The 26850-nt window shown below is 74.1% G+C and overlaps 1 protein-coding gene across 4 annotated transcripts; it reads left to right on the top strand.

The window, feature by feature from the left end:
• Position 1: 1 nt before the first annotated feature.
• Positions 2-26583, top strand: PIP5K1C (phosphatidylinositol-4-phosphate 5-kinase type 1 gamma). Of its 4 annotated transcripts, XM_062185080.1 has the most exons (19): positions 2-80; positions 8704-8735; positions 9600-9686; positions 12285-12415; positions 12850-12967; positions 14079-14231; positions 14661-14960; positions 15327-15532; positions 16359-16442; positions 17258-17306; positions 19179-19263; positions 20046-20207; positions 20851-20989; positions 21133-21165; positions 21489-21575; positions 22755-22854; positions 23424-23501; positions 25141-25224; positions 25311-26583. In XM_062185080.1, the coding sequence occupies exons 1-19, from the start codon at positions 2-4 to the stop codon at positions 25311-25313; spliced, it is 2010 nt and encodes a 669-aa protein (XP_062041064.1). In that variant the 3' UTR covers positions 25314-26583. The 4 variants fall into 4 exon arrangements, with proteins under 4 accessions (XP_062041064.1, XP_062041065.1, XP_062041067.1 ...); XM_062185081.1 differs by lacking the exon at positions 23424-23501; XM_062185083.1 differs by lacking the exons at positions 23424-23501; positions 25141-25224.
• Positions 26584-26850: the final 267 nt, after the last annotated feature.

Raw genomic sequence — 26850 nt, 5'->3', positions numbered from 1 at the left:
CATGGAGCTGGAGGTGCCGGACGAGGCGGAGAGCGCCGAGGCGGGGCCCGTGCCCCCGGAGGCGGCCGGGGCGGCTGCAGGTAACGGTCCGGGCCCGGGGCGGAGGCCGGGCCCCCAGGGCGGGGGCTGCGCGGCCTCCCGGGGCGGGGGGCGGGGGTCGCGCGCCGGGCCTGGGAGTCGGGGTCCGGCGAGGCGGCGCTGGGGGGCCCGGGTGCGACCTCCGCGCGGGCCCTGGTCCTGGTCTCCGTGCGCGGGGGGCCCCGTGGGCGCGTCCGGCCGGCCGGGGGTCCCCGAGGCCGTCTGGGTCGGCGTGGGAGCCCCCCGACCGCGGTCGGGCGCGCAGACCCCTCGGGCGGCCTGGGCCGCAGGGGGCGGGGGCGGCCTGGGGGGCCACCTGGGGACCCGGGCCCTGCGCCCCTCCCCGCGGCGCGGCGCGCGGAGCCCACGGGGGAGTTTCCGGGTATGCTTCGCCCCCCCCGTCCCCGCAGACGCCCCCACGGGCGTCCGCGGCCCTGCGCTCCCCCGGCCTCCTTGGCAGGCGCGCCCGCCGGGCCCCTGCCCGCGGCCATCTGGAAGCCTCGGATGACCCAGTTGAGGGCGCCAGCTGCCCGCCCGGCCTGGCCGGCGCTCCGGGGGCGAGGGGCTCCCTCCTGCGCCCCCGAGAGCCCCCTCCCCGCGCCCTGGCCTGGAGAAGCCCCCGCGTGTCTCATCGGAGGCCCGAGGCCCACCGGGGACAGACGCGGCGTGGGCTGGGGCTGTGCGGGGAGGGGCGGGGTGGCCGCAGCCTGGCTCCCGAGTCAGGGCCGCCCCAGCTCCCCCACACCGTCTGCCCGGCTTTGCCCCGGCTCCGCGGCCCCCCTGTGGGCGTCCCTGCCCCCCCCTACCGGGAGCACCCCCGGCTAGGCAGCACCTGCTGTCCCCGGGCACGGGCCGGCCCCGCGCGCCTGTGCGGTGAGAGCCGAGGCCCCCTCCCCAGGTCAGCGGGGGCTGTCCCGTTGGGCTGAGGCCAGCGCAGTGGCCAGGGGGCCGGAGCCCTGGGGTCGTGCGGCCTGCGCCTCTCTGAGCCCCGGGGCCCCCAGCTGCACGCACGCCGCGGCCCCCACCCCCGTGTCTGGGTCCTGCACCGGGGGTCCTCGCTGGTGGGGTCAAGGGCACACGGGGTGAGCAGCCGCTGGCTGGCGCGCTCTGCGGGGGCGGGCGGGGGCCTTCCCCGCTGGCCGCGGCTGCCCCAGCTCGGCCCACGGCGGGGGTCCGGGACTGCCTGCGGGTGTTGGGCCTGCGCGATGTCCCCGCTGCTCCCGCCCCCGCCCGCCCGCGTAGCATCTGCCGGGGAGACTTGTGTCAGCTCTGCCTTTGCAGCCCACTGCAGCGCCCGCGGCCGCCCCTGGCCTGCGCTCCTGCGGCCCTCCGGGGAGCCCCTCCTCCCGCCCCCACAGCCCTCCGAGACCCCCGCCGGCCCCGGGGTCCGAGCCCACCGGCCCTACTCCCTGCCCCCACCTTCCAGGCCAGCCTCAGGGGCCTCTCCGTGTCTGAGGTTCGCTGCCTCTGCTCCTCGGGGTCCAGCTCGGGGGCTCCTGTCCGTGGACGCGCCCCTCCCCCGCCCTCTCCAGGGCTCACTGCAGCCAGGAGGGGCCGTGCAGCCCCGGGGTCCCACCCAGGCAGGTGCAGGGGCAGGTGGAGCCGTGTGAATTGCTGAGTGGACTGGTGGCCCGGAGGGCTTCCCGGAGGAGGAGGTGTTGGCCGAGGGGGCAGCGCTGTGGTCAGTCCATCCAGCCGTGACCCAGCTGCCCCTGTCCCCCGTGGGGAGGCCGTGGCCGCCCGGCCCTCGCCGGGCTCCAGGCTCCATGTGAGCCTCCAGGCTGGGCGCTGTGACCGGGCCTTCTCCCAGAGTGCACAGGGGCCGCACCTGCTCGTCCCCCGGGGCCCAGGGGAGCAGGCAGGCGGGATGCCCACGGGGCTGTGGGCTCCACCGTGCGGCCCTGGACGGGCAGCGTTTGCTAAGCCTGGAGCGAGACCGGGCCGGCCAGTGCCAGGGGCTGACCAGGGCACGTGAGCCATGGCCGAGGGAGCGGCCGAGCAAAGGCCCTGGGGTGGGAGCGCCCCACCTGGGTCCAGGAGTGAACTCTGCGTCCCGGGAGCCGAGTCGGCCACGCGGGCCCTGGCGGCACAGCCTGGGTCCTGGCGCCCACGGGCGGCCCCGGGGTGCGGTGTGGGTGAGCCAGGAGCAGGCCCCCAACCAGGAGCAGCCCTGGCAGGGGTGTGCGGCCTGGGGTGCGTCTCCCAGCTCAGCCCAGCTGGACGGAGGGGCTGGGAGTGGACGGCGCTAGCGGGATTACCGGCTGGATTAGGAGGCCGGCCTGGGAGGGGCTGAGCCGGGCGCAGCCGAGAGGCGGAGAGGAGCTGTGCCGCGCGGTGCCCCGGCTGGGTCTGCTCAGCGCTGCCCGGACCCCTGCCTCCCCGTGGACTCGGGGCCCAGCCCCGCTCCTGACCCGGCTCCCTGTGCCCGCAGGGGAGCCCGGGAGGAGCTCCTGGCGCCCGGCTCCCGCCTGCCCAGCCCTGGCTGCTGCAGGCATTGGGGGAGTGAACTGGGGGGTGGGCGCTGTCTGTCAAATATAATTAATTAATTAAAGAATCTGTCCATCAAAGAGACCAGCACGCGGCTGGGCTGTGCCCCCCATGAGGCTGGGCTGTGCCCTCTGTGAGGCTGGGCTGTGCCCCCCCGTGAGGCTGGGCTGTGCCCCCCCCCCCGTGAGGATGGGCTGTGCCCCCCCCTGTGAGGCTGGGCTGTGACCCCCCCGAGGCTGGAGTCTCTGCTCCGCTCCGCACCCCTCCCCCCCCTGACCTCCCCCCCGGGCCGGCCTCAGGACTCTGCTCCCTGCATGGAGTGGGGCCTGCGGCGACAGTCGGTTTCTTGTTGACTTCCGGGAGCTCTTTGCATAGCGTGGCCGCCTGGGTCTGTCCAGGTGTGAGTGTCCTCCCTCGGGGCACGGCCGTCAGCACTGGGCCGGGCTCCTGCTCCGCGGCCTCTGCCTCGGTGGCCCCTGGCGTGGGGGGTCGCCGGCACCCAGGCGGCTCCGCCCTTCACTCGGGCTGTCTGGGACTCGGCCTGGGGGAGCCGTGAACCTGCACCTCCCCCGCCCGCGGGGGCCCCGGGTGAGGCCCCTGCTGCCCTCTGCCCTTTGACCTCCGCGCCCGCCGCATCTTGTTATCCTGCGCAGGACGTCGCATGGGCCCCGACTCTCGCCCGCTGACCCGGAGCACACGGGGTGGCACGGACAGACACGCGTGCCTGGGGTGGGCGCCGAGGGGCGAGGGCGGGGCCCTTGGCCAGGGTCCACGGACGCAGCCCCCCGGTCCCCGTGGGGGTCCCGTGGCAGAGGGGCCGTGGCGGGGGACAGAGGTCTTCCACACGTGGCCCGCTCCCCACGCCCGTGGCAGCCGGGGCCCCAGCACCAGAGCCAGCGCTGCCTCCCAGGGTGTGCACGGCGGGGGGCTGGCGGCTGAGGCTCCGTGGGGGCCGCCCCTCCTGACGACCCCTGCCCATCTCAGGAGCGCTCAGGGCCCCCGGGAACACCCCCGGAGCCCCTCTGCCGGAACCGCGGAGGGCATGGTGCAGCCTCGCGCCCCCGGGTGCCCAGGAACCCTGCGCAGGTGGACGGACTCGCCCCTGCGGGCTCCGGCCGCCTGTCCGTCCAGGAGGGACCCCGGGAAGCCGCCCGTGAAGTGACGTCGGGTCCGGCCCCGGCTGGGCGGAGCTCGGGCAGCTTCCGGTTTCCTGCCCAGGCCGTGGGGCAGGGTAGGGGGGGCTGTGACGAGCACGTGGTGGGGGCAGGGGTCTGGGGCGGCACCAGAACCCCTGTGCACCTGCTGGCCACCCCCATCTGTCTCTGGAGAGGCGTGGCCTGCGCAGAGGTGGGGAGGAAGTCCCGCCCCTGCCGCCCCCCCCCCCCCCCGCGTTGGGTTGCAGGCTCCCGCCCCGGCTGCGTGGTGCCCTGCGTGGACGCGCGCACCGTGTGTCCGTCCACCAGCAGGGCCGTGAGCGATTCCTCCCCTTTGGCCGCTGTGCGTGTGCATGTGCGGTGTGTGTCCGTGTGCGTGTGCCGTGGACGTCCGTGTGCGTGTGCCATGGACGTCCGTGTGCGTGTGCCGTGGGCGTCCGTGTGCGTGTGCCGTGGGCGTCCATGTGTGTGTCCGTGTGCGGTGCGTGTCCGTGTGCGTGTGCCGTGGGCGTCCGTGTGCGTGTGCCGTGGGCGTCCACGTGCGTGTCCATGTGCGGTGCGTGTGCGTGTGCCGTGGGCGTCCGTGTGCGTGTGCGGTACATGTCCGTGTGTGTGCGGCTGGGCCACATTGCCCTCACTCTCATAGCGCGGCCCCTGGGACCTCAGGCGTCTACTCAGAGCCCTGGCCTGGCCACGGGCCCAGCACAGCCCCCCAGCCCCCCACACACCGAGGGCGTCCTGGGCCCAGGTCTGGGCGGGGCAGGGGCGGGGCGGGGAGGCTCCGCCCTGGTGTCCATGCAGTGGGGGCTGGGGCTGCCCCCACTGACCATTGTCCTCACCTGGCCCTGTGGCTGGTCAGCGGGTGGGTGGTCCAGCTGGGCCTGGAGCCCCTGCCCGGCCCTCTCCGGCCCAGTGCTTGTTCAGCGCTGTGGTCCTGGGGGGGTGGGGGGGCGGGACCCCGGGCCTGGCTGCGGCTCTGACGGGCGCTGGGGGGGACCCGGGGCCTGGCTGCGGCTCTGACGGGCGCTGGGGGGGACCCCGGGCCTGGCTGCGGCTCTGACGGGCACTGGGGGGACCCCGGGCCTGGCTGCGGCTCTGACGGGTGCTGGGGGGGACCCCGGGCCTGGCTGTGGCTCTGACGGGCGCTGGGGGGACCCCAGGCCTGGCTGCGGCTCTGACCGGCGCTTGGGGGGGACCCCGGGCCTGGCTGCGGCTCTGACGGGCGCTGGGGGGACCCCGGGCCTGGCTGTGGCTCTGACGGGCGAGGGGGCGCTGGGGGGACCCCGGGCCTGGCTGCAGCTCTGACGGGCCTGGGGGCGCTGGGGGGACCCCGGGCCTGGCTGCGGCTCTGACGGGCGAGGGGGCGCTGGGGGGACCCCGGGCCTGGCTGCGGCTCTGACGGGCGCTGGGGGAACCCCGGGCCTGGCTGTGGCTCTGACGGGCGCTGGGGGGGACCCCGGCTCTGACGGGCGCTGGGGGGACCCCGGGCCTGGCTGTGGCTCTGACGGGCGAGGGGGCGCTGGGGGGACCCTGGGCCTGGCTGCGGCTCTGACGGGCGCTGGGGGGGACCCCGGGCCTGGCCGCGGCTCTGACGGGTGCTGGGGCGGACCCCGGGCCTGGCTGCGGCTCTGACGGGCGCTGGGGGGGACCCCGGGCCTGGCTGCGGCTCTGACGGGCGAGGGGGCGCTGGGGGGACCCCGGGCCTGGCTGTGGCTCTGACGGGCGCTGGGGGGGACCCCGGGCCTGGCTGCGGCTCTGACGGGCGCTGGGGGGGGACCCCGGGCCTGGCTGCGGCTCTGACGGGCGCTGGGGGGGACCCCGGGCCTGGCTGCGGCTCTGACAGGCGAGGGGGCAGCCCAGGGAGGCAGGGGGGCCTTCACTCCCATACCCCCTCCGTGCAGCACGCTGAGGTTTCTCTGTCACCATGGGCGCTGGGCTGCCGTGGGGCTCACGGAGGGGCCGGCGGCCGCTGCAGGAGGGGTCAGCGGGGAGGCGTGCCGGCCCCCGGAGCCTGCAGCTGGTGACGTCGGTGGGCGCTTAGCTGAATGCCCAGGCCCCCTCCCTGGCCAGCCGGTGGGTCTTGGGGGCTGCTGGGAGCCAGGCCTGGCAGGGCCGGCCAGGATGGACTCGTGTGGGGCTTTGTCCGTGAGCCGGGCTGTGCAGCGGGGACAGGTGGACAGGTGGCCGCAGGCCTGGGAGCGCCGTCAGAGCCCAGCTCCATCTGGAGGCCCGGGGAGGAAACCTCCTGCCTCAGGGGAGGGAGGGGACGGGCTGGGGAGGCTGGGGGGAGGGAGGAGAGGGCCATCTGTGCAGCCGTCTGTCCGGCCGTCCACAGGCCTAGGGCACAGGCGGGGCCCTGGGCCCTGCAGACAGCGCCTGCGCCCTCCCCTCTGTAGGCCCCACCCAGGGCCAGGGCTGAGGGCCAGGGTGGGGGGCCCTGAGGGGGGATGAGCCAGGCCGGGCGGGTGTGGGGGAAACGGGGCGGGGGGAGGGGCTCTCCTGGAGCCTGGTGGTCCCAGGGCTCACGGCCACGTGGCCGTCGCAGGCCCCCTGGGTCCGGGCTGGCATCACCGACTTTGCCTCCATTTCCCGGCTGTGAGGTCAGCGTGGGGGAGGGGCAGAGGGGCGCGCGGGGCTGGGGACCCTCCTGGGTGGCTCACGGCCATGTGTGGGGCCTCTGGATTGGGGCCGGGGCTGGGGGTCCCCGGCCTCCCCACTCCGCACCAGGAGTGCCCCCAGGCATGGCAGCCATGGCCGACCCCAGGTGGGGTCCCGGCCTGCCAGCCTCTGCCCTGCACACAGAGGCGGGGCCTGCACCCCCATGCACGCCCCTGCCGCACCAGCACCCGGCAGGTGCTCAGTGAGCCTGGCGAGACGTGGGGGAGGGGCCGCTGAAGGACAGGAAGATGGGGTCAGACCAGGGCGGGCTCCAGCCCCCGGCCCCGTGCTAAGGCCCTGCAGACGGGCTGGAGGGGACAGTCTTGCCGGGGTGGGAGGAGCCACCGCGCAGAGAGGCGGGGCTGGCGCCTGCCATGCAGGAACACAGTACGTGCAAAGGCCCTGGGGCAGGAACTGATCCCAGCGCTGGGAGACGCTGACGTGCAGGCCTGGCTACGCCTGCCCCCACCCGGCCTCCAGCCCCGGGCTCACCTATGTCTCTGCGGACGGACAGACGGACGGATGGACCCACTGGAGTGCTCTGCCTCTGACTGACGCTAACCGTGAACCCCGCGTGGAGCCAGAGGCCCGGGGGCTCCCAGGTCCGCCTCGTGTCCATGGGCTGGGAGCCCAGCTCCAAGCCGCCCTCGGGGCTGGCCCCTCGGCCCTGGGTTCTTGCTGTGGGGCGGGAAGCCGTGCCGCCAACGTGCCCAGCCCAGGTGCCCGGCCTTTCCCAGCGGGACCCTGGGTTAAGACGAGCCGGGGGCCCACAGTCTCTGGGTCTGGCCACTCTGGCCGCCCAGGGCTTCCAGGGACAGTCCTGCCTGCAGGGGACGCTGTGGCTGTCACCACTGGGGTGCTCCTGGCACAGAGGGGGTGGGGTCCAGGACGACCCCAGAGGCCTGGCTACTGATGGGCCTTGAGGGTGTCCGCAGCCCCCCAGGCTGTGTGAGAACGGCTGGGGCAGGGCCGGCCTGGGTTCAGCTGGGCGGTTCTGCAGGTCTCGCCAAGGCGGCCTCTGCACACACGGCTCGGGCCCCTCCGCCGGGGCGGCCAGTCCCCGGCCCTGGTCTGGTCCCACCTCGCTGGACGAGGGGTTTCCAGCGCTGGCCCTCCAATTCCCTGCAAGTTGGGGAGTGGGTGGGGAGGCCTCAGAGCCAGGTCGTGGGCAGAGGGCACAGCCCATGCAAAGGCCCCGTGGCAGGACCGTGCCTGGGTGCTGGGGAACAGCAAGGGGCCGTAGGGCAGGAGCAGAGGGAGGGGGGTGGGCTCGTGTGTTCAGTGCGCGTGGCCTCGGCCCCGCAGGGCAGCCCGCTCGGTGCTGGTCCCCCCTGCCTGGCCCCACACCCCCCACCCTGTTTCCCAGGGCCTCCAGCTGCTGTCCCCGGGGCCCCCACACCCAGCAGGCGCTCAGGGGCAGCTGGGGGGGCCTCGTCGGGTGCCCCCTGTGACTGGGGTCCCTCCCGGGTACCCAGGCCTCCTGGCCGCGGCCTGCATTCCCCACCCGAGGCCCCAGGGGGCCGGGGCTGGGACTGGGCCCTGGCTGGGTCCTTTCCTGCCTCAGTTTCCCTGATGGGGAGAGGCAGCCGCTCCGAGCACTTGGGTGGAGGGGCAGGGCTGGAGACCCCCGCCGAGGTGGGCTACCGAGGTGGCAGGGAGACGGGGGGGAGGGTGGCCTCACTTCCAGACCAGGGGCCGCTGCCTGGAGAGGCCCAGGGTGCCCTGAGGGTCCTTGCCTGCCCCTCGAGTGGGGGTGCCCGCGGCTCAGCCCTGCCCAGGCCCCACTCCCTGGGTGCCCGCCTCCTCCCCCCCCCCATCTTCCCTTCCCCTCCCCCCTCCCCCTCTGGAGGGCTCCAGCCCAGGTGCCTCAGATGGGCTGTGTGTGTCCCCGTGTGCCTCCCCCATGCCTCTCCCGTGTCTCCCCGTGTGCCTCCCCCATGCGTGTGTCCTCTGTGTCTCTCCCCTGTCTCCTGTGTCTCCTGTGGGGGTGGAGCCGTGACTGCTCTGGGGCCCCTCCCATGCCAGGTGCCCATGGAGGCACAGAAGTCGGAGTGGGGGAGGGGACAGCAGCGCTGGCCTCTGGGGCTGGGGTCAGGTTCCCTTGCGCCGGGACCTGGGCGGCCCCCCAGGCCCCGTGTTTCACAGCACGAGGTCCTCTGCCCCTCCCCCGCCACGAGTCCATGCAGCCTGGCCCCTCCCCAAGTTTCTCCTAGGCCCTGCGGGGTCCCCTGCCTGCAGGGAGCCGAGGGAGGGACCCACTGGGGGGCCCTGGGGGCGGGGCGATGGCCTGGGGTCCCCGGGCTGAAGCGCCCCCTTCTGTCCGCAGGTTCGGGTCAGAGGAAGACGCCCCTCGCGGAGGTGAGTGCCCGCGGCCGAGCGCCTGATGGACAGGTGCCCGGTGCCCGGCTGGCAGGGCCTCTCGGGCTCCAGGCTGCGCGCGGCTGGGTGGGCGTCCGGACTCTGCCTGGAGCTTGCCCCTCGGGGGCCGCCCAGGGCACAGGAGCCGGGGGCGGGGCTGCAGGGCCCGCAGCCTCCCCCAGAGCGCTTATGGGGACCCTTGGCGGCCACACGGAGCAAAGGAGCAGAGACACCACGCGTGTGTGCGTGTGCACGCGTGTGGCTGCGTGTATGACGGGCCCCCTTCTGCGGCCTCCTGGGAGACCCCCCAGGGCCTGGGGCTGTGGGGTGCGCGGCTGGGGGGGGGCGGGGGGCTGCGGACGGTCGCTGTCCCCGGGGGCCTGCCGGGGCGGGGTCAGTGCCTGGGATGAGCCTGCCCCCTGGTGGCCGCTGGGGAGAACTGGCTGGAGGGGGCCCTGGCTGACCCCTGGGGACTGGGGAGGTGGGCGGAGCTTTTCGGAGGTCAGTGAGAGCTGGGGCCTGGGGGCTTGGCCGGCTGTGGTCCTTGCTTCTCGCCGGCTTCTGTGCCCCTGCGGGTGTCGCGTCCCCACCGGTGGCCCACGGGCTGGGGGTCTGCACCTCCCCCAGGGTCGCCTGTGGCCGTCAGGACGGTGGCGGTGGGGGGGCCCCGCCTGGAGTGTCTGCCCCCATCCAAAGTACCACCCGGCCCGATGTCCCCGGCACCCTGGGAGTCCCGAAGGCCTTCGCTTCGCAGGACCCCCAGCCCGCTCCCCTCCCACGGGCGGTCACCCCTCTTTCTTGTCAGATCTGTGGGACCTCCCGGCCCCCTTGCTGCCCTAACGCAGCCGGCTCCCTCATCCCCAGGTTCCGTCCACGACCGGGCAGCCGGGCCATGGGAAGAAGCTGGGCCACCGCGGCGTGGACGCGTCTGGGGAGACCACATACAAGAAGGTGCTGGTGCCAGGACCCTGGGGGGCAGCGTCCCACACAGCCTGTCCCTGGGCACCCGGGCCACTGAGGGGGGCAGCGTCCCCACACAGCCTGTCCCTGGGCCACTGGGGGGGGCAGCGTCCCACACAGCCTGTCCCTGGGCACCCGGGCCACTGGGCAGGAGGGGGCAGCGTCCCCACACAGCCTGTCCCTGGGCACCCGGGCCACTGGGGGGGGCAGCGTCCCACACAGCCTGTCCCTGGGCCACGGGGGGGGGCAGCGTCCCACACAGCCTGTCCCTGGGCACCCGGGCCACTGGGGGGGGCAGTGTCCCACACAGCCTGTCCCTGGGCACCTGGGCCACTGGGCAGGAGGGGGCAGCATCCCACACAGCCTGTCCCTGGGCACCCGGGCCACTCGGGGGGGCAGCGTCCCACACAGCCTGTCCCTGGGCACCCGGGCCACTGAGGGGGGCAGTGTCCCACACAGCCTGTCCCTGGGCCACTGGGAGGGGCAGCATCCCACACAGCCTGTCCCTGGGCACCCGGGCCACTGGGCAGGAGGGGGCAGCGTCCCACACAGCCTGTCCCTGGGCACCCAGGCCACTGGGGGGGGCAACGTCCCCACACAGCCTGTCCCTGGGCACCCGGGCCACTGGGGGGGGCAGCGTCCCACACAGCCTGTCCCTGGGCACCCGGGCCACTGGGCAGGAGGGGGCAGCGTCCCACACAGCCTGTCCCTGGGCACCCGGGCCACTGAGGGGGGCAGCGTCCCACACAGCCTGTCCCTGGGCACCCGGGCCACTGGGGGGGGCAGCGTCCCACACAGCCTGTCTCTGGGCCACTGGGGGGGGCAGCGTCCCACACAGCCTGTCTCTGGGCCACTGGGGGGGGCAGCGTCCCACACAGCCTGTCCCTGGGCACCCGGGCCACTGGGGGGGGCAACGTCCCCACACAGCCTGTCCCTGGGCACCCGGGCCACTGGGGGGGGCAGCGTCCCACACAGCCTGTCCCTGGGCACCCGGGCCACTGAGGGGGGCAGTGTCCCACACAGCCTGTCCCTGGGCACCTGGGCCACTGAGGGGGGCAGTGTCCCACACAGCCTGTCCCTGGGCACCCGGGCCACTGAGGGGGGCAGTGTCCCACACAGCCTGTCCCTGGGCACCCGGGCCACTGGGCAGGAGGCAGCGTCCCACACAGCCTGTCCCTGGGCACCCGGGCCACTGGGCAGGAGGGGGCAGCGTCCCACACAGCCTGTCCCTGGGCACCTGGGCCACTGGGGGGGGCAGCGTCCCACACAGCCTGTCCCTGGGCACCCGGGCCACTGGGCAGGAGGCAGCGTCCCACACAGCCTGTCCCTGGGCACCCGGGCCACTGGGCAGGAGGGGGCAGCGTCCCACACAGCCTATCCCTGGGCACCCGGGCCACTCGGGGGGTCAGCGTCCCACACAGCCTGTCCCTGGGCACCCGGGCCACTGAGGGGGGGGCAGTGTCCCACACAGCCTGTCCCTGGGCACCTGGGCCACTGGGGGGGGCAACGTCCCACACAGCCTGTCTCTGGGCCACTGGGGGGGGCAGCGTCCCACACAGCCTGTCCCTGGGCACCTGGGCCACTGGGGGGGGGGCAGCGTCCCACACAGCCTGTCCCTGGGCACCTGGGCCACTGGGGGGGGGGCAGCGTCCCACACAGCCTGTCCCTGGGCACCTGGGCCACTGGGCAGGAGGGGGCAGCGTCCCACACAGCCTGTCCCTGGGCCACTGGGGGGGCAGCATCCCACACAGCCTGTCCCTGGGCACCCGGGCCACTGGGCAGGAGGGGGCAGCGTCCCACACAGCCGTCCCTGGGCACCTGGGCCACTGGGGGGGGCAGCGTCCCACACAGCCCGTCCCTGGGCACCTGGGCCACTGGGGGGGGCAGCGTCCCACACAGCCTGTCCCTGGGCACCCGGGCCACTGGGGGGGGCAGCGTCCCACACAGCCTGTCCCTGGGCACCCGGGCCACTGGGGCAGACAAGGAGGGCCCAGCACCCCCAAGGCTGCCCCAGGCCCCGTGGGAGGCTGTCCTCTTGGGCAGCCGGCCTGGTCCATCTGCACAAAGGTTTGGAACCTAGAACCCAGCAGCGCAGGGTGCGATTGGAGTTGCTGTCGGGCCCCTTCCTGGCCGTTACAGCTCCGGGCCCTGGGGAGAGCCTGGGTGCTGGGGGGGCTGGGGGGGCCCTGACCTGGGCGCTGGGTGGAGCCGGGGAAGGTCCTGACCTGGGTGCTGGGGTGAAGCCGGGGGCCCTGACCTGGGTGCTGGGGGGGGGCTGGGGGGCCCTGACCTGGGCGCTGCATGGAGCTGGGGGCCCTGACCTGGGTGCTGGGGGGGCTGGGGGGCCCTGACCTGGGCGCTGCATGGAGCTGGGGGCCCTGACCTGGGCGCTGGGTGGAGCCGGGGGCCCTGACCTGGGCGCTGGGTGAAGCTGGGGGCCCTGACCTGGGCGCTGGGTGGAGCTGGGGGCCCTGACCTGGGAGCTGGGGGGGATCTGGGGGGGCCCTGAGCTGGGCGCTGGGTGGTACTGGGTGCGGGGCGGGTCTGGGGCGGGGCGGGGCCGGGGTCCGACAGCCAGTTTGCCCGCAGACCACCTCGTCCACCCTGAAGGGCGCCATCCAGCTGGGCATCGGCTACACCGTGGGCAACCTGAGCTCCAAGCCCGAGCGCGACGTGCTCATGCAGGACTTCTACGTGGTGGAGAGCATCTTCTTCCCCAGGTGGGGCTGCGGGGGGGGGCTTCTCCCCGGGGGGGCTGGCGGGGGGGGGGCGGCTTCTCCCCGGGGGGGCTGCGCGGGGGGGGGCATCTTCTCCCCAGGTGGGGGGGGCGTCTTCTCCCCAGGTGGTGGGGGGAGGAGTCTTCTTCCCCAGGTGGGGGGGGGCGTCTTCTTCCCTGGGGGGGAATCTCCCAGGTTGGGGGGCATCTTCCCCCAGGTGGGGGGCCCAAGCCCTGGCGGCCAGCTCCCGCATGGGCGCCCCTGTTCGTGCCTCCCCTGGGCTCTGAGGTCCGAGACCCCCATCAGGGCTGAGTCCCCCCATCAGGGGCCGAGTCCCCCAGGGAGTGGCTGTGGGGGCGGAGACCCCATGGGGCCCTCTTGTCCTGTGGGCGGGGCTCTGCCACCCGCCCTCACCGACCCCCGCCCCTTCTCCACAGCGAAGGCAGCAACCTCACCCCCGCCCACCACTTCCAGGACTTCCGGTTCAAGACCTACGCGCCCGTGGCCTTCCGCTACTTCCGCGAGCTCTTCGGGATCCGGCCGGACGACTACCTGGTGAGCGGGCCGGGAGGTCCGCGGTCACGGGGGGCACGGCGTGGGTGGGGGCCGCCTGTCCCCTCTACCCCCGGCCGGCCCCTTGCTCCTGCGCGGGGCGGGGGCGTCTTCCCCTGGCACCGTCCGACCGCGGTGACCTCGCTGCCCCCCCACCCGGCCCGCGGCCCCTGGGGGTCCAAGTGGGAGGAAGAGACATGGGACGAGCAGGTGCAGCCGCTGTCACACGGCTGGGACGGAGCTGGGGTCCCGGCCGGCGTGTGCGGGAGCAGGCGGTGGTCCCGGCCCAGGCCCACTCCCCCCCCGCACCGCTCACGGCCCCCCTGCCCCGCTCACGGCCCCTGCCCCGCCCCCTCACGGCCCACCCCCTCCTCACTCACGGTCCCCCCCCCCCCCCGCTCACGGCCCTGCCCTCACTCACGGTCCCCCCCCCCCCCCCGCTCACGGCCCTGCCCTCACTCACGGTCCCCCCCACCCCCGCTCACGGCCCTGCCCTCACTCACGGTCCCCCCCACCCCCGCTCACGGCCCTGCCCTCACTCACGGTCCCCCCCCCCCCCGCTCACGGCCCTGCCCTCACTCACGGTCCCCCCCACCCCCGCTCACGGCCCTGCCCTCACTCACGGTCCCCCCCCCCCCCGCTCACGGCCCTGCCCTCACTCACGGTCCCCCCCACCCCCGCTCACGGCCCTGCCCTCACTCACGGTCCCCCCCCCCCCCCGCTCACGGCCCTGCCCTCACTCACGGTCCCCCCCACCCCCGCTCACGGCCCTACCCTCACTCACGGTCCCCCCCTGCTCACGGCCCTGCCCTCACTCACGGTCCCCCCCCCCGCTCACGGCCCTGCCCTCACTCACGGTCCCCCCCACCCCCGCCCACGGCCCTACCCTCACTCACGGTCCCCCCCTGCTCACGGCCCTGCCCTCACTCACGGTCCCCCCCTGCTCACGGCCCTGCCCTCACTCACGGTCCCCCCCTGCTCACGGCCCTGCCCTCACGGTCCCCCCCCTGCTCACGGCCCTGCCCTCACTCACGGTCCCCCCCTGCTCACGGCCCTGCCCTCATGGTCCCCCCCCTGCTCACGGCCCTACCCCCGCTCACGGCCCCCCCCGCAGTACTCCCTCTGCAACGAGCCGCTCATCGAGCTGTCGAACCCGGGCGCCAGCGGCTCCCTGTTCTACGTGACCAGCGACGACGAGTTCATCATCAAGACGGTGATGCACAAGGAGGCCGAGTTCCTGCAGAAGCTGCTGCCCGGCTACTACATGGTGCGGGGGCGGGGCCGTGGGGAGGGGCGGGGCCATGGGCGGGGCCATGGGCGGGCGGGAATGGGGTTACTACATGGTAGGGGGGGGTCCGTGGAGGGAGGGGCGGGGCCACGACGGGGCGGGGCCACGGGCGGGGCAGGGCTATGGTGGGCGGGAATGGGGTTACTACATGGTGCGGGGGCGGGGCCGTGGGGGAGGGGCGGGGCCACGACGGGGCGGGGCCATGGCGGGGCAGGGCATTGGCGGGAAGGGGCCAGGGGGCGGGGCGGGGCCACAGCATGGTGCAGGCGGGACTATGGCTGGGGTGGGGCTACTGCGTGGGGTGGGCGGGGCCACGGGCAGGGGCAGGGCGGGGCCTGGCGGGCCTGGGCAGCTGCCCATGGGTCCGGGCCTGTGCCCCTGACGCCCCCCCCCGCCCCCGGCCCACAGAACCTGAACCAGAACCCGCGCACGCTGCTGCCCAAGTTCTACGGGCTGTACTGCGTGCAGTCGGGTGGCAAGAACATCCGCGTGGTGGTCATGAACAATGTGCTGCCGCGCGTGGTCAAGATGCACCTCAAGTTCGACCTCAAGGGCTCCACGTACAAGCGGCGCGCCAGCCGCAAGGAGAAGGAGAAGGTCGCCCCCACCTACAAGGACCTGGACTTCATGCAGGACATGCCCGAGGGGCTGCTGCTGGACGCCGACACCTTCAGCGCCCTGCTCAAGACGCTGCAGCGCGACTGCCTGGTGCGCCCCGCCCCGCCCACTGCCCGCCCCGCCCACTGACCACGCCCCAGACCAGCCCCTGCACAAGACCCTGCAGCGCGACTGCCTGGTGTGCCCCGCCCACTGCCCACGCCCCGCCCTGCCCGAGCCCCCTCCACTCGGCCCCTCCCTCATGGACCCCTCCTGTCTCCTGCCTGCTGCTCTCCTGGAGAGGAGGGGTCAGGACTGCGGCAGCCTGGTTCTGCGCCCCTGGGACGGCTGTGGGCCCCTGGCTGGCCCCGGGTGCGGCCGCTGTGGGTCTGGGTCGGGTGTGGTCTGACACCGTGGCCGTGGCCGTGGCCGTGGCAGCTGACTGGCCCCGCTGAGCCGTGCCCCCCCCCGCCCCAGGTGCTGGAGAGCTTCAAGATCATGGACTACAGCCTGCTGCTGGGCGTGCACAACATTGACCAGCAAGAGCGGGAGCGCCAGGCCGAGGGCGCCCAGAGCACCCTGGACGAGAAGCGGCCGCTGGGCCAGAAGGCGCTCTACTCCACGGCCATGGAGTCCATCCAGGGCGGCGCCGCGCGGGGCGAGGCCATCGACACCGACGACACGTAGGTGGGGGCGGGCCCTGGGCCGGACCTCAGCTCCCAGGCAGGATGGGACCAGGGGGGAGGGGGCGGAACCGAGCCGAGGGCCCTGGCTGGGTCCCGCCTCCCCTCCCTGGGGTCCCAGGGCCCCGACGTCAGAGACGGGGGCATCGCAGTCACCAGCTGGTGGGTCCGGCGCGCTGGGTGTCGGAGTGCTGGACGCACAGGCCCCCTGTACCCTGGGCGTGCCCTCAGCCTAGGCGTGGGTCAGTCCCCGGGGCAGGGCCATGCTGGGCACTGCAGGGTGTGGAGCAGCCTCCCCAGCCCCACGCCCTCCGCACAGCCCCAGTCCCAAAACCCACACCAGGCCCACGCCCTCCCCACGGCCCCGGTCCCGAAGCCCACACCAGGCCCATGCCCTCCCCACGGCCCTGGTGGCCGGGTGGGGGAGGTCGCGTCCTCAGGGGAGTACGGCAGGGTCAGGGCTATCCCCTCCCTGGTCACCGCAGCACCAGGCCACCGAGCCCGAGGGGCCTCCGGTTCCGTTCCCTCGCACCATCCCCAGGGGGCCCTAAAGGAGGAGGGTGGGGCCCCCCATTTCCCACGGGGTGCGGGCCCCGCCCTGAGACGGTCTTGGTGTTTTTAGGGTCTGCGCGGGGCCCCCGGGCGAGCAGGTGAGCCCGGCAGGCGTGGTGTGGCCTGAGCGGTGGCCGCTGTCTCCTGTGCCCGCACTAACAGCCCGCAGCCTCCCTGTGCCTGCCGTGTGCTGTGTGGCTGCATGTGCGCGCCTGCGCTCCGGGCCGCTGTGGGGCAGGTGGCCGCGCCGGCTGACCGCTGCCTCTCTCCCCAGGATGGGCGGGATCCCGGCCGTGAACGGGCGCGGCGAGCGCCTGCTGCTGCACATCGGCATCATTGACATCCTGCAGTCCTACAGGTGCGCGCCCGGACTGCGCCTGCGTGGCCGCGTCGCCCGCCCCGCCCCGCCCACCCCGGGCTGCGCTCCGACTGCGCCTGTGTGGGCCTGAGTGTCACGCCCGCTCTCCTCCCCTCCTCCCTCCCCTGGGGCGTCACTGGAGATGCCCCCAGGACCCGATAGCCACCTTGGTGCATGGCGAGGGATTCCCCAAAACTGCCCCCCCCAGGGTTGAGAACAAGGGCAATACTTGGGGTGTCATCGCTGGCCCACCTCCAAGGCCTGGTACCCCCGCCTGCTCCCCCCTGTAGCCCGGGTCTCCCGCCCTGGCCCGGGTCCCCACCTGCTCCCCCCACAAGGCCCGGGTCCCCACCTGCTCCCCCCATGGCCCGGGTCCCCGCCTGCTCCCCACTCCCCCTGTAGCCCAGGTCCTCGCCTGCTCCCCCTCCAAAGCCCAGATCTCAAGTGCTGGGGTCCCTGCCGCTCACGTGGGAGCTCCACATCGGATCCTGGCTTTGGCCTGGCTAACCATGGTCACGGTGGGCCTTGGGGAGAGAGCCGGGTGCAGGGCACAGACCCGTGTGTGGGGAAGAGGAAGGAGCGGACCCCACGCCCCCAGCACTGCGCCTCTCTGGTGCCTCGGGCAGCACCTGTGCTGGGAGCCCCAGTTGTCACTCAGACCCCGGGGCGGGCAGTGCCCTGGCCGCCCCTCGGGGCCACAGGGGCAGAGGTGGAGGCCTGTGTGGCCCCTCTTCCTCTCTGTGGGGCAGCAGAGGGGGCCCCGGGACCCCGCCCCGCGGTGACCCCGCCCCGCGGTGACCCCGCCCTGTCTGCAGGTTCATCAAGAAGCTGGAACACACCTGGAAGGCGCTCGTCCACGACGGGGTGAGTCCCGATCTCGTGCGCGGGCGCGGTCTCCCTGTGGGCGGGGGCGCCTGGGGGCCTCTGCCCGGGGTCGGGGGCGCGAGTGTTCCCCGCTGCCCGCTGCACACTGGGTCTCACTGAAGCGCCAATCTGCACAGCCAGGGGCCCCCCCGGGGTGGGACGGGGCCAGGCAGGGGCTTCCAGAACGTTCTCCAGGAAGCTCAAGGCAGCGCCGTGGCGGGGGTGGGGGTGGGGCCACGTGCAGACCGGGCCTCCCGCCTGGGGTTGGGGCGTCTGGGCTCAGTCCCACCTGCAGCTCTCCACATGCAGACCCTGGGGCAGTGGGCGTGGCTCTAGGATGGGGGGGCGGAGGGGGTCCCTGCCACCCACAGGAGACCTGGGTGAGGCTCCTGGCTCCTGGCTCTGGCCCCAAGGCTGGCTGCCCCCCTGAGTCCAGGCTGCCCCCGCCAGAGTAGGCTGCCCACGCTGCTCCCACAGCCCAGGCTGCCCCCTCCAGCCCAGGCTGCCCCCGCCAGTCCAGGCTGCCCCTGCCAGACTAGGCTGCCCCCTCCAGTCCAGGCTGCCCCCCCGGCCCAGGCTACCCCCTCCAGCCCAGGCTGCCCCCCCCAGTCCAGGCTGCCCCCGCCAGACTAGGCTGCCCCCTCCAGTCCAGGCTGCCCCCCCGGCCCAGACTGCCCCCTCCAGCCCAGGCTGCCCCCTCCAGTCCAGGCTGACCCCCCGGCCCAGGCTGCCCACGTCCCCTGGCCCAGGCTGGCCCCTCCAGTCCAGGCTGCCCCCTCCAGTCCAGGCTGACCCCCCGGCCCAGGCTGCCCACGTCCCCTGGCCCAGGCTGGCCCCTCCAGTCCAGGCTGCCCCCTCCAGTCCAGGCTGACCCCCCGGCCCAGGCTGCCCACGTCCCCTGGCCCAGGCTGGCCCGGTCAGGAAGGGGCAGGGGAGCTGGGAGGGCCTCTCCCCTGGGGTAGAAGGCACGTCCCGCTGTTTTGCGCCCAGCCTCTTGGGCCACGCCGAGGTCCCATGGCCACAGCTCGCCCAGGGGCCACGTGTGCTGGTGGAGTCCGGCGCAGGCGCAGGCAGCGGAGCCCGCCCTCCCTGGGGACAGCTGTGGTGGTCACCCTCTGCGGTGCTCCTGGCTGGAGTGGGGGGGCATGTGCCGGGAGGGATCCTGCGAGGTCCCCGTCTCCCCCGGGGCTCCCCATTGACCCAGCAGAGCGCCTGTGCTGTCGCTGGTGTCCTGGCTGCTTAGGTTCATCTGGCACCCCTGGGCCTGCGTGGAGACCCCACAGAACTCCACTTACTAAGTGGGAAGGGGGGGCTGCAGTTTGCTGCCACCCCCACCCGCCCTCAGAGACTGGGCCTCTAGTGCGTTCATTCATTCATTCATTCATTCCTGTCTTTGGACGGCAGCTCCCTGCCTTCAAAATGTTCACAGTGCAGTGGGGGTAGGGTGGAGAAAGGGAGAGGAGCTCCTCCCATGCGCCCCCTGCAGGCATCGCCCCCCCAGGCCCCACCCCGCCCCCAGGGTCCCCTCTAGAGCGGCCCCACCCCCACCCCACTCCCGGGTCCCCACTGGAGCAGCCCCGCCCCCAGGGTCCCCTCCAGAGATGTCCCGCCCCCACCCCGCCCCCGGTCCCCACTGGAGCAGCCCCGCCCCCAGGGTCCCCTCTAGAGAGGCCCCACCCCCACCCCACTCCCGGGTCCCCACTGGAGCAGCCCCGCCCCCAGGGTCCCCTCTAGAGATGCCCCACCCCCACCCCGCCCCCAGGGTCCCCACTGGAGCAGCCCCGCCCCCAGAGTCCCCTCTAGAGAGGCCCCGCCCCTGCCCCGCCCCGCCCCCGGGCCCACTAGAGCCGCCCCACCCACCGTCTCCCACAGGACACGGTCTCCGTGCACCGCCCCAGCTTTTACGCTGAGCGCTTCTTCAAGTTCATGAGCAACACGGTTTTCCGGAAGAACTCCTGTAAGTTGCCCCAGGGCACTCTGGGAGGAGAGGGGGCTGAGACCTCCCCCCACCGTGTGCCCTGCCCAGGGGTGACACGGTGCAGACCACCGAGGCCACATAGCCAGCCGGGCAGAGCCTGGATCTGGGCATGGCCCGCACCTGCTCCTGGCAGCCCTGACCACCCCCCCCCGCAGCTCTGACCACCACCCCCCCACAGCCCTGACCACCACACCCCGCAGCCCTGACCACCCCCCCACAGCTCTGACCACCACCCCCCCACAGCCCTGACCGCCACCCCCCCACAGCCCTGACCGCCTCCCCCCCGCAGCCCTGACCGCCTCCCCCCGCAGCCCTGACCACTACACCCCCACAGCCCTGACCACCTCCCCCCGCAGCCCTGACCGCCCCCCCAGCAGCCCTGCCTCCCCCCGCAGCCCTGACCACCACACCCCGCAGCCCTGACCGCCACCCCCCCACAGCCCTGACCGCCTACCCCCGCAGCCCTGATCACCACCCCCCGCCCCCGCAGCCCTGACCGCCTCCCCCCGCAGCCCTGACCACCACACCCCGCAGCCCTGATCACCACCCCCCACCCCCGCAGCCCTGACCGCCTCCCCCCGCAGCCCTGACCACTACACCCCCACAGCCCTGACCGCCTCCCCCTGGCCCCCGCAGCCCTGACCGCCTCCCCCCCCCAGTCCTGACCGCCACACACACTCCCCGCAGCCCTGACCACTACACCCCCGCAGCCCTGACCGCCCCCCCCCCCGCAGTCCTGACCGCCACCCCCCCCCCCGCAGCCCTCAAGTCCTCGCCGTCCAAGAAGGGGCGCGGCGCGTTGCTGGCGGCGAAGCCCCTGGGGCCCACGGCCGCCTTCTCGGCCAGCCAGATCCCCAGCGAGCGGGAGGAGGCGCAGTACGACCTGCGGGGGGCCCGCAGCTACCCCACGCTGGAGGACGAAGGTGACCGCGGCAGGCGGGCGCTGGGCCCACGCTGCGAGGCCCCCCCGGCTCCCCACGGAGTCCAGACGAGGGCGCCCGGGCAGTGGTCAGGGTCTTGGGGGCCGTTCCCTCGGGCTGTGGGCTTTATTTTGATGCCCTGGGAGGCGGGGGCGGGGCGCTGTGGGGGGGGGGCAGGAGCCGTGGGGAGGGGGAGCTGGTGCGGGGCGGGAGCTGTGGGGGGGGTGAGGGGGGAGCTGAGTGCAGGGGCGGGAACCGTGCGGGCAGGGAGCTGTGCGCGGGCCTGGGAGCTGTGCGGGGGGGGGGGGGGGGGGGCGGGGGGGGGAGGCCGGGGAGCTGTGTGCGGGGCCCGGAGCCGTGTGCGGGGCGGGGAGCTGTGTGTGTGGTGGGAGGCCGGGGAGCTGTGTGCGGGCCCGGAGCCGTGTGCGGGGTGGGGAGCTGTGGGGGGGGGGAGGCCGGGGAGCTGTATGCGGGGCGGGGAGCTGTGGGGGGGGGTGCGAGGCGGGGAGCTGGGGGGGGGAGGCCGGGGAGCTGTGTGCAGGGCGGGGAGCTGAGGGGGGAGGGAGGGGAGGCCAGGGAGCTGTGTACTGGCCGCCACCGGGAGAGCCGTGTGCGTGGCCTGAGCCGCGGCCGCCCCTCCCCGCAGGCCGGCCCGACCTCCTGCCCTGCACGCCGCCCTCCTTGGAAGAAGCCACGACCGCCTCCATCGCCACGACCCTGTCGTCCACCTCCTTGTCCATCCCCGAGCGGTCCCCGTCGGAGACGTCAGAGCAGCCGCGGTACAGGTGGGCGGCGGTGAGGGGCGGGGTGGGGCGGGGCATCCCAGGGGCGGGGACACACGCAGGTGGGGCAGTGAGCAGGGCGGGGCAGGTGAGTGGGGCGGGGCAGCTGGCTGCCCTTCTCCCCTCACCGGCTGGGTCTCCCGCAGGCGGCGCACGCAGTCCTCAGGGCACGACGGCCGGTGAGACTCCAAGCCCCTCCCTCCCTGCCCAGAGCCCCCCGTTTTTCCCCACACAGGGCCCAGGGCTCCTCCTGACTTCTGAAAGCCGCCCTCCCGCCCACGCCCCGCCCCCTCAGGAGCCCCTGGCCGCTGGTGTCGACGGCCACGCGGCGTGAGAAGGGAGAGGTCACCGCCTCCCTGGCCGGTGCCCACCAACCCCAGCGAGCTGGGAGCCATCCCTCGGCCCTGCCCCTGCCCCCAGGAGAGCCAGCTGGGCCCCGGGGGGAGGCAGGAGGGGACCTGGGGTGGCTGAGGAGGGGCCTGAGGCTTCCCGCTGCCCCCAGGCCCCAGGAGGACCCTCAGCAGGTCACCGTGCAGGTGGAACCCGCGTGCAGCGTGGAGATCATTGTCCCCAAGGAGGCGACCGAGGGGTGAGTGGGGCCGGAGGGGCAGCCCAGCTGCCTCCCCGAGCCGCTCTGTGGGGGGTGCGTCTGCCCTTGGCTTGCTGATTCATTTGTGTAAGGTTGATCGATTGATTGATTAGAAAGGCAGAGCGAGAGTAAAAACACTCCCCAAGTGGCTGCAGCGGCCAGGGCTGGGCCAGGCTGGAGCAGAGCCAGGAGCTCCATCCCGGGCTCCCACGTGGGCGCAGGGGCCATCTTCTGCCTCCCGACAGCCGCAGGGAGCCGGGTCAGAGTGGAGAGGCCGGGACTGGCGCCCGGGTCACGTCTGGGGGCTTCACCCGCTGCGCCCCAGCACCGGCCCCTGGGGCTCCCCTCAGATCCCAGCCCAGCCCCCAGGGCATCCCGGGGGCTTTGGGCCTTTGCGGCTTCCACAGTTCTGCAGGTGCGTGGGCTGGGGATGGGGCGAGGCTGCTCCATACCCTGTGGCCCCCACATTCCCCGGGAGACCCCAGGGCGAGGGCTGTTGGGGGTCGGAGCTGCCGGGCGCCCGAGGGGCTCTCTGCTCACCGTTCAAAGTGCTGGCTTCTGATTTTATTGAGTTCTGACTTGGAGGGAGTGCTACCCCTACCCCCAAATTCTGCTTTCCGTCGTGGGGCGTCACGGGCGCTCGGGTTTTCCCATGTCCCACGGGGGCCGCCGACCGCTGCGCCCTTCCTCGGCCGCTCCAAGCTCGGCTGGCCCGTGTGTCCCCCTCCCTCGGCCGTGTCACGGGGTAAACACCAGCTTTGCTTATTATTGTGCTGGAAGCTTGGGCACAGGAGCAGGGGACAGAGCTGTCCTCCGCTGGCTCACTCCCCAGATGGCCACAACGGCCCGGGCTGTGCCATGAGGAAGCCGGGAGCCGGGAGCTTCTTCCAGGTCTCCCACGTGGGTGCAGGGGCCCAAGGACTTGGACCATCATCCACTGCTTCCCCAGGCCACAGCAGGGAGCTGGATCAGAAGAGGAGCAGCCGGGACTCGAACCAGTGCCCACATGGGATGCGGGCACTGCTGTGCCCGGCGCCAGCCCTGGGGGGCGCTGACAGGCGCTGGTCAAGGGAAGGGGGTTCAGCCCACGGTGGGGTGGGGCCTGGGTTAGAGCAGCAATGGCTGGGGGCTCCCGCGTCAGAGTCCAGCCAGGCCCCCGCTTCTGCCCCGTGTCCCCAGGGTGGAGGCCACCCCGGGCGCCGCCTCGGCCGCCATGGAGGCAGAGACAGCCAGCCACGCCTCGGACGAGGAGGACGCGCCGGCCGCGGACATCTACTTTGTGAGTGCCCCCCCGCCCTCCGTGCGCACACTGGCTCGCCGAGGCCCGCACACGCGTGGCCACACAGCTGCCGCCTCCACGTGGGGGCTGCTGGCTCCTCAGATCCGCCCCGCCGCGCCCGGTGCTGGGCCCGTGGGGAGCAGCTTCGGCCTCCTCCCAGTCCGTGGCGGGCATGGTGGGCGGCTCGGCCGGCGGGAGGGCTGCCGGGCAAGGCTGGGCCCCAGAGACCCTGAGCGAGAGCGGCCTCTGTCCGAGGAGCTCCACGTCCGGTGTGGGGTCCGAGAGGCCAGCGGAGGGGGGCAGGGAGCCACAGGCAGGCGTCCGCCCAGAGAGGGGCCGCGAGCCTGGGAGCCGGAGCCCCAGCCGCCCACCCGGGGCCGTGTCCTGCATGGACGTCTGCGTCCCACACCGGGGCTGCGTTGGAGGTAGCAGGCTCCCCGAGACACCCCCCCCCCCCAGCCCCCGCTGCTGCTTCCGCCTTGGCCGCAGGCTGCTGCCCCACTCCTCCCCGCTCGCCCCGCCCGCCCGGCTCCCGTGGCCTCATCCTCTGTCTTTTCCTGCCCGCCCAGTTCACGGATGGGAGGTACTGGATTTACTCCCCCCGCCATCGCCGACTGCGGGCCGTCACTCTGAGCGCCTCGGGCACTGTAAGTGACCGCAGCTGGCTGCCCGGGAGACGAGCCCCTGCCCTCGGGCAGCACGAAGCCCAGCGCCGGCGCCCCTGGCTTCCTACAGAGGCCTCGGGGCCGTCCGGGCTGCGGCAGAGGTCAGGGCTGTGCTGCGTGTCGCTGGGGAGCCCGGCTGGATCCCCGCCTGCAGCAGGTGCACCTCGGGGTGCCAGGCGTGGCGGGGTCTGCCCGGGCCCCCGCCTGCCCGCCCGCCTCCGTGCTGGGCTGTGGACGTGGGGCGTGGACACCTCTCCCTGTCCAGGCCCCTGGAGGCCGCAGGGGCTGGGACTCGTGGTCCCCACTTCCCAGGTGGAGGCGCCAGGCCCAGGGCCCCGGGGCTCAGAGACTCCGCGTGGGCATTGCTAGCCAGGGGCCTGCGGGGGTGCAGTGAGCTGCGCAGAGCTGCGGGGCACCAGGAGGGGGACAGACCTGGCGCCAGCGTTCGCGCCCCCACCACGAAGCCCTTGGGGCCATGCCCCCTGACCTCAGCAAACCCCCACCCGGTGCACGCCCAGGCTGACTGCGGCCCTGGGGCAGGAGGCCGGGCAGCTGTGGGCGAAGGCCCAGGAGGAGGCTGCCCTGGGCGTGGGGGTACCAGCGGCGGGCAGGACAGACAGGTCCTGGGTCCGTCCCGCACGCTGGAGGACAGGTCCAGCCGTTCCGCCTGCTCCCACGTGGCAGCCGAGGGCCTGCTCGTCCCCGGCCTGGGGAGCAGCCCGCAGTGACCCACGGGGCCTCCCTCAGGGCCCCTCCGAGACCCTCTGGGCACGGTGGCCGGTCAGTGAGGAGTGTAGGGGCTGGGCAGGGGCCAGGCGGTCCCCCGCGGAGCAGGCATGGAGTTGGGTCCCCTGGGCTGGCCCGGAGTCAGAGCCCTGGGTGGAGCGTCCTTGGTGGGCAGCGGGCACCACCAGGCTGGGTGGAGAGGTTTGGGGCTGATGGCCTGTGCTGGGGTTGAGATGCGACAGGGCCAGAGGCCGGCCAGCTGGACACGGCCAGCGTGCGTGAGCCCAGGCCTGGTGCTCCCAGCAGAGGGGGGCGGGCTGACTGTGGTGGGAGACACCTGCCTTCCCCAGCTCTGACCCCAGCCAGGGAACCCCAAGGAGACGGACGCGGTCAGGGACGTGGTCAGGGAAGGCACCGCCTGCCGGCCCTCAGCTGGGCCCAGGGTGGCCCCGTGCAGCCCAGAGCCTGGCCAAGCTGTCCCCAGGGTCCCGGGAACAGAGTGTGTGTGTGTCTGTGTGTGTCTCTGTCCGTGTCTGTGTGTGTGCACATGCGTGTGCCTGGGGAGGCCGAGGCAGGGCAGCCACGCGGGTGCACCTGCTCCCTGGCTCCTTGCTCCAGCCCGGAGAGGCGGAGCTGGGCCGAGCGAGGTGCCTGCAGTTGGCGGTGGATGAGCGGGGGTCCCGCCCCCCCCCCCGCCCTTCCTCCCTGTCTGTCACCCGCCGTCCTGCCCCCTGCTCCCCTGCTACCGCTTCCTGCTGCCCCCACGCCGCCACGGGGCGGGGCCTGGTCAGAGAGGGCAGGGGGCGCTCAGCGCGGGGGCTCTTTTATTTTCTCCTGTCTCTTCCTTCCTCCGTGCGCGCCTCCTCGCACCCTGCTCTTCCGCGCGCGCCCGCAGCCCACCGATGACAGGAGCTGGGTGTACTCCCCGCTCCACTATAGCACACAGGCCCAGGCGGCCTCCGACGGCGAGAGCGACACAGTAAGTGTGGCCGCGGGGTCAGCACCTCGGGGTCCCCGGCCGCGCCCGCCGGCGCTCACCCGGTCCTCTCCCCCTCTCCCCCGCAGTAACTTCTATGCACTCCCGGACCCGGAGCCCAGCGCCCGCCGCCCCGAGGCGCTGCCCGGCCCCCTGGACGGACGAAGACGGCCGAGCCCCCCAGCGCCCGCCGCCGAGCACCGACCCCTGCACCCGCCGCTCTGGGTCCGCGGAGACCTCGCGGCGCACTCGGAGGCTCCCCAGGAAACAGGACGGAGACGCGGGGAGCGGCAAGGAGGCGGGGTCTCCTCCGCGGCCGCCCCCGCCCCGCAGCCCGCCCGCCCTCCGCTCAGGTTTGGGGGCCGCAGCGCAAGACCCCCCAGCCCCCTCCGGGGCTCTGCGTGCCCGGCCGCCAGCGGGGACGTCCCGGGCAGGCGGACGCCGCGAGGCCGGAGCGCGGCAGCGAGTGGACAGAGGGGGCAGCGCCTGGCGCCCCAGGCACGGCCACGGGACAGGCTCCCTGGGGGCTTCGCTCGTGGACGGCGGTGCCACCCTGCGCACTGGGGGCTCAGTTCCGGGGGAGAGCCCCCCCAGCAGGTGCACCCCTGCCCCTGACAGGTGGCGCCCGGGGGTCCCCGCCCACCGGCTCTGGGGGAACCCCCCTCGGTGAGGGGCTGGGGCCGCTCCAAGGAACTGACCCGCGGAGACCTCCCACACTGCTGCCCCCGCCCCATGAGCTCCACCTGCCTGGGCCAGGTCCCCGGGGGTGGGGGGCAGGGGGACCGCAGGGACCATGAGGCCCGTCCAGGGACGCCCCCAGCAGGAGACGCCAGACCCCCTGGGGACCTTGTCAAGACTACAGAGCGAGGCCGGTGGGCGTGGCCTGCCGCCGGGGCGTGGTCCGCCGTATAGGGGCGGGGCCCGCCTGCCCGTGATGCTGAGCTGGCTTCCGGCGGGCAGCCCCAGGACCCCCCACCCCCAGATCTGCAAACTCCTTGGTGACCGCCCCGCTCGCCCCTCCCCCGTGGCTGCTAGCACGAGCGGTGGGCGGCGCCCGCACTCCCGTACTGTAGAACCTGGGCGAGCCGGGACCCCCGCGCCCCGCCCCCGCCCCTGGCTCAGTGCAATACCCCGTCCCCGGGGCCCTGCCACGGTACTGTCGCCGCAGCCCCGCCCCGCCCCTCTGGTGGTTCAAGTGCATCGCCCGCGCCCACCCTGTCCGAAACCGCAGACCTCGTGCGTCTTGCGCGTCCCCAGCCCCCGCGGTCTGGGGCGCGACCATCCGGAGCGCGGCTTCCGTGGCCGCCCCCTCCCCAGCCCCTCTTTTTACGTTGAGATGTAATAAATTGGGTATCACCGTCAGCCCCTCTCTGGCTCTCTGGGGGCACCCGGGGTCTGGCGGGGATCGGGGCGCGAAGCAGCGTCTGGGGGGTGCAATAGGAATTGCCACGGGAAGCGGCTCTCCGGGGGACCCCCACCCCGTGCTCCTTCCAGACCCCGAGTTCGCGAGCCGGCGTCGGAAGTCGCGCGCCCTCGGGGACAAGGTCGGTGCCCGAGCGCACACGCAGGTGGTCCCGGGTGCGCGCACCTGCCGCTCAGAGGCGGCATGATAGGCTGCCAAGGATGGGG

Source organism: Lepus europaeus, unplaced genomic scaffold (assembly GCF_033115175.1).
Source record: "Lepus europaeus isolate LE1 unplaced genomic scaffold, mLepTim1.pri SCAFFOLD_264, whole genome shotgun sequence".
NCBI lineage: Eukaryota > Metazoa > Chordata > Mammalia > Lagomorpha > Leporidae > Lepus > Lepus europaeus.
This window is presented reverse-complemented; position numbering and strand designations above follow the sequence as displayed.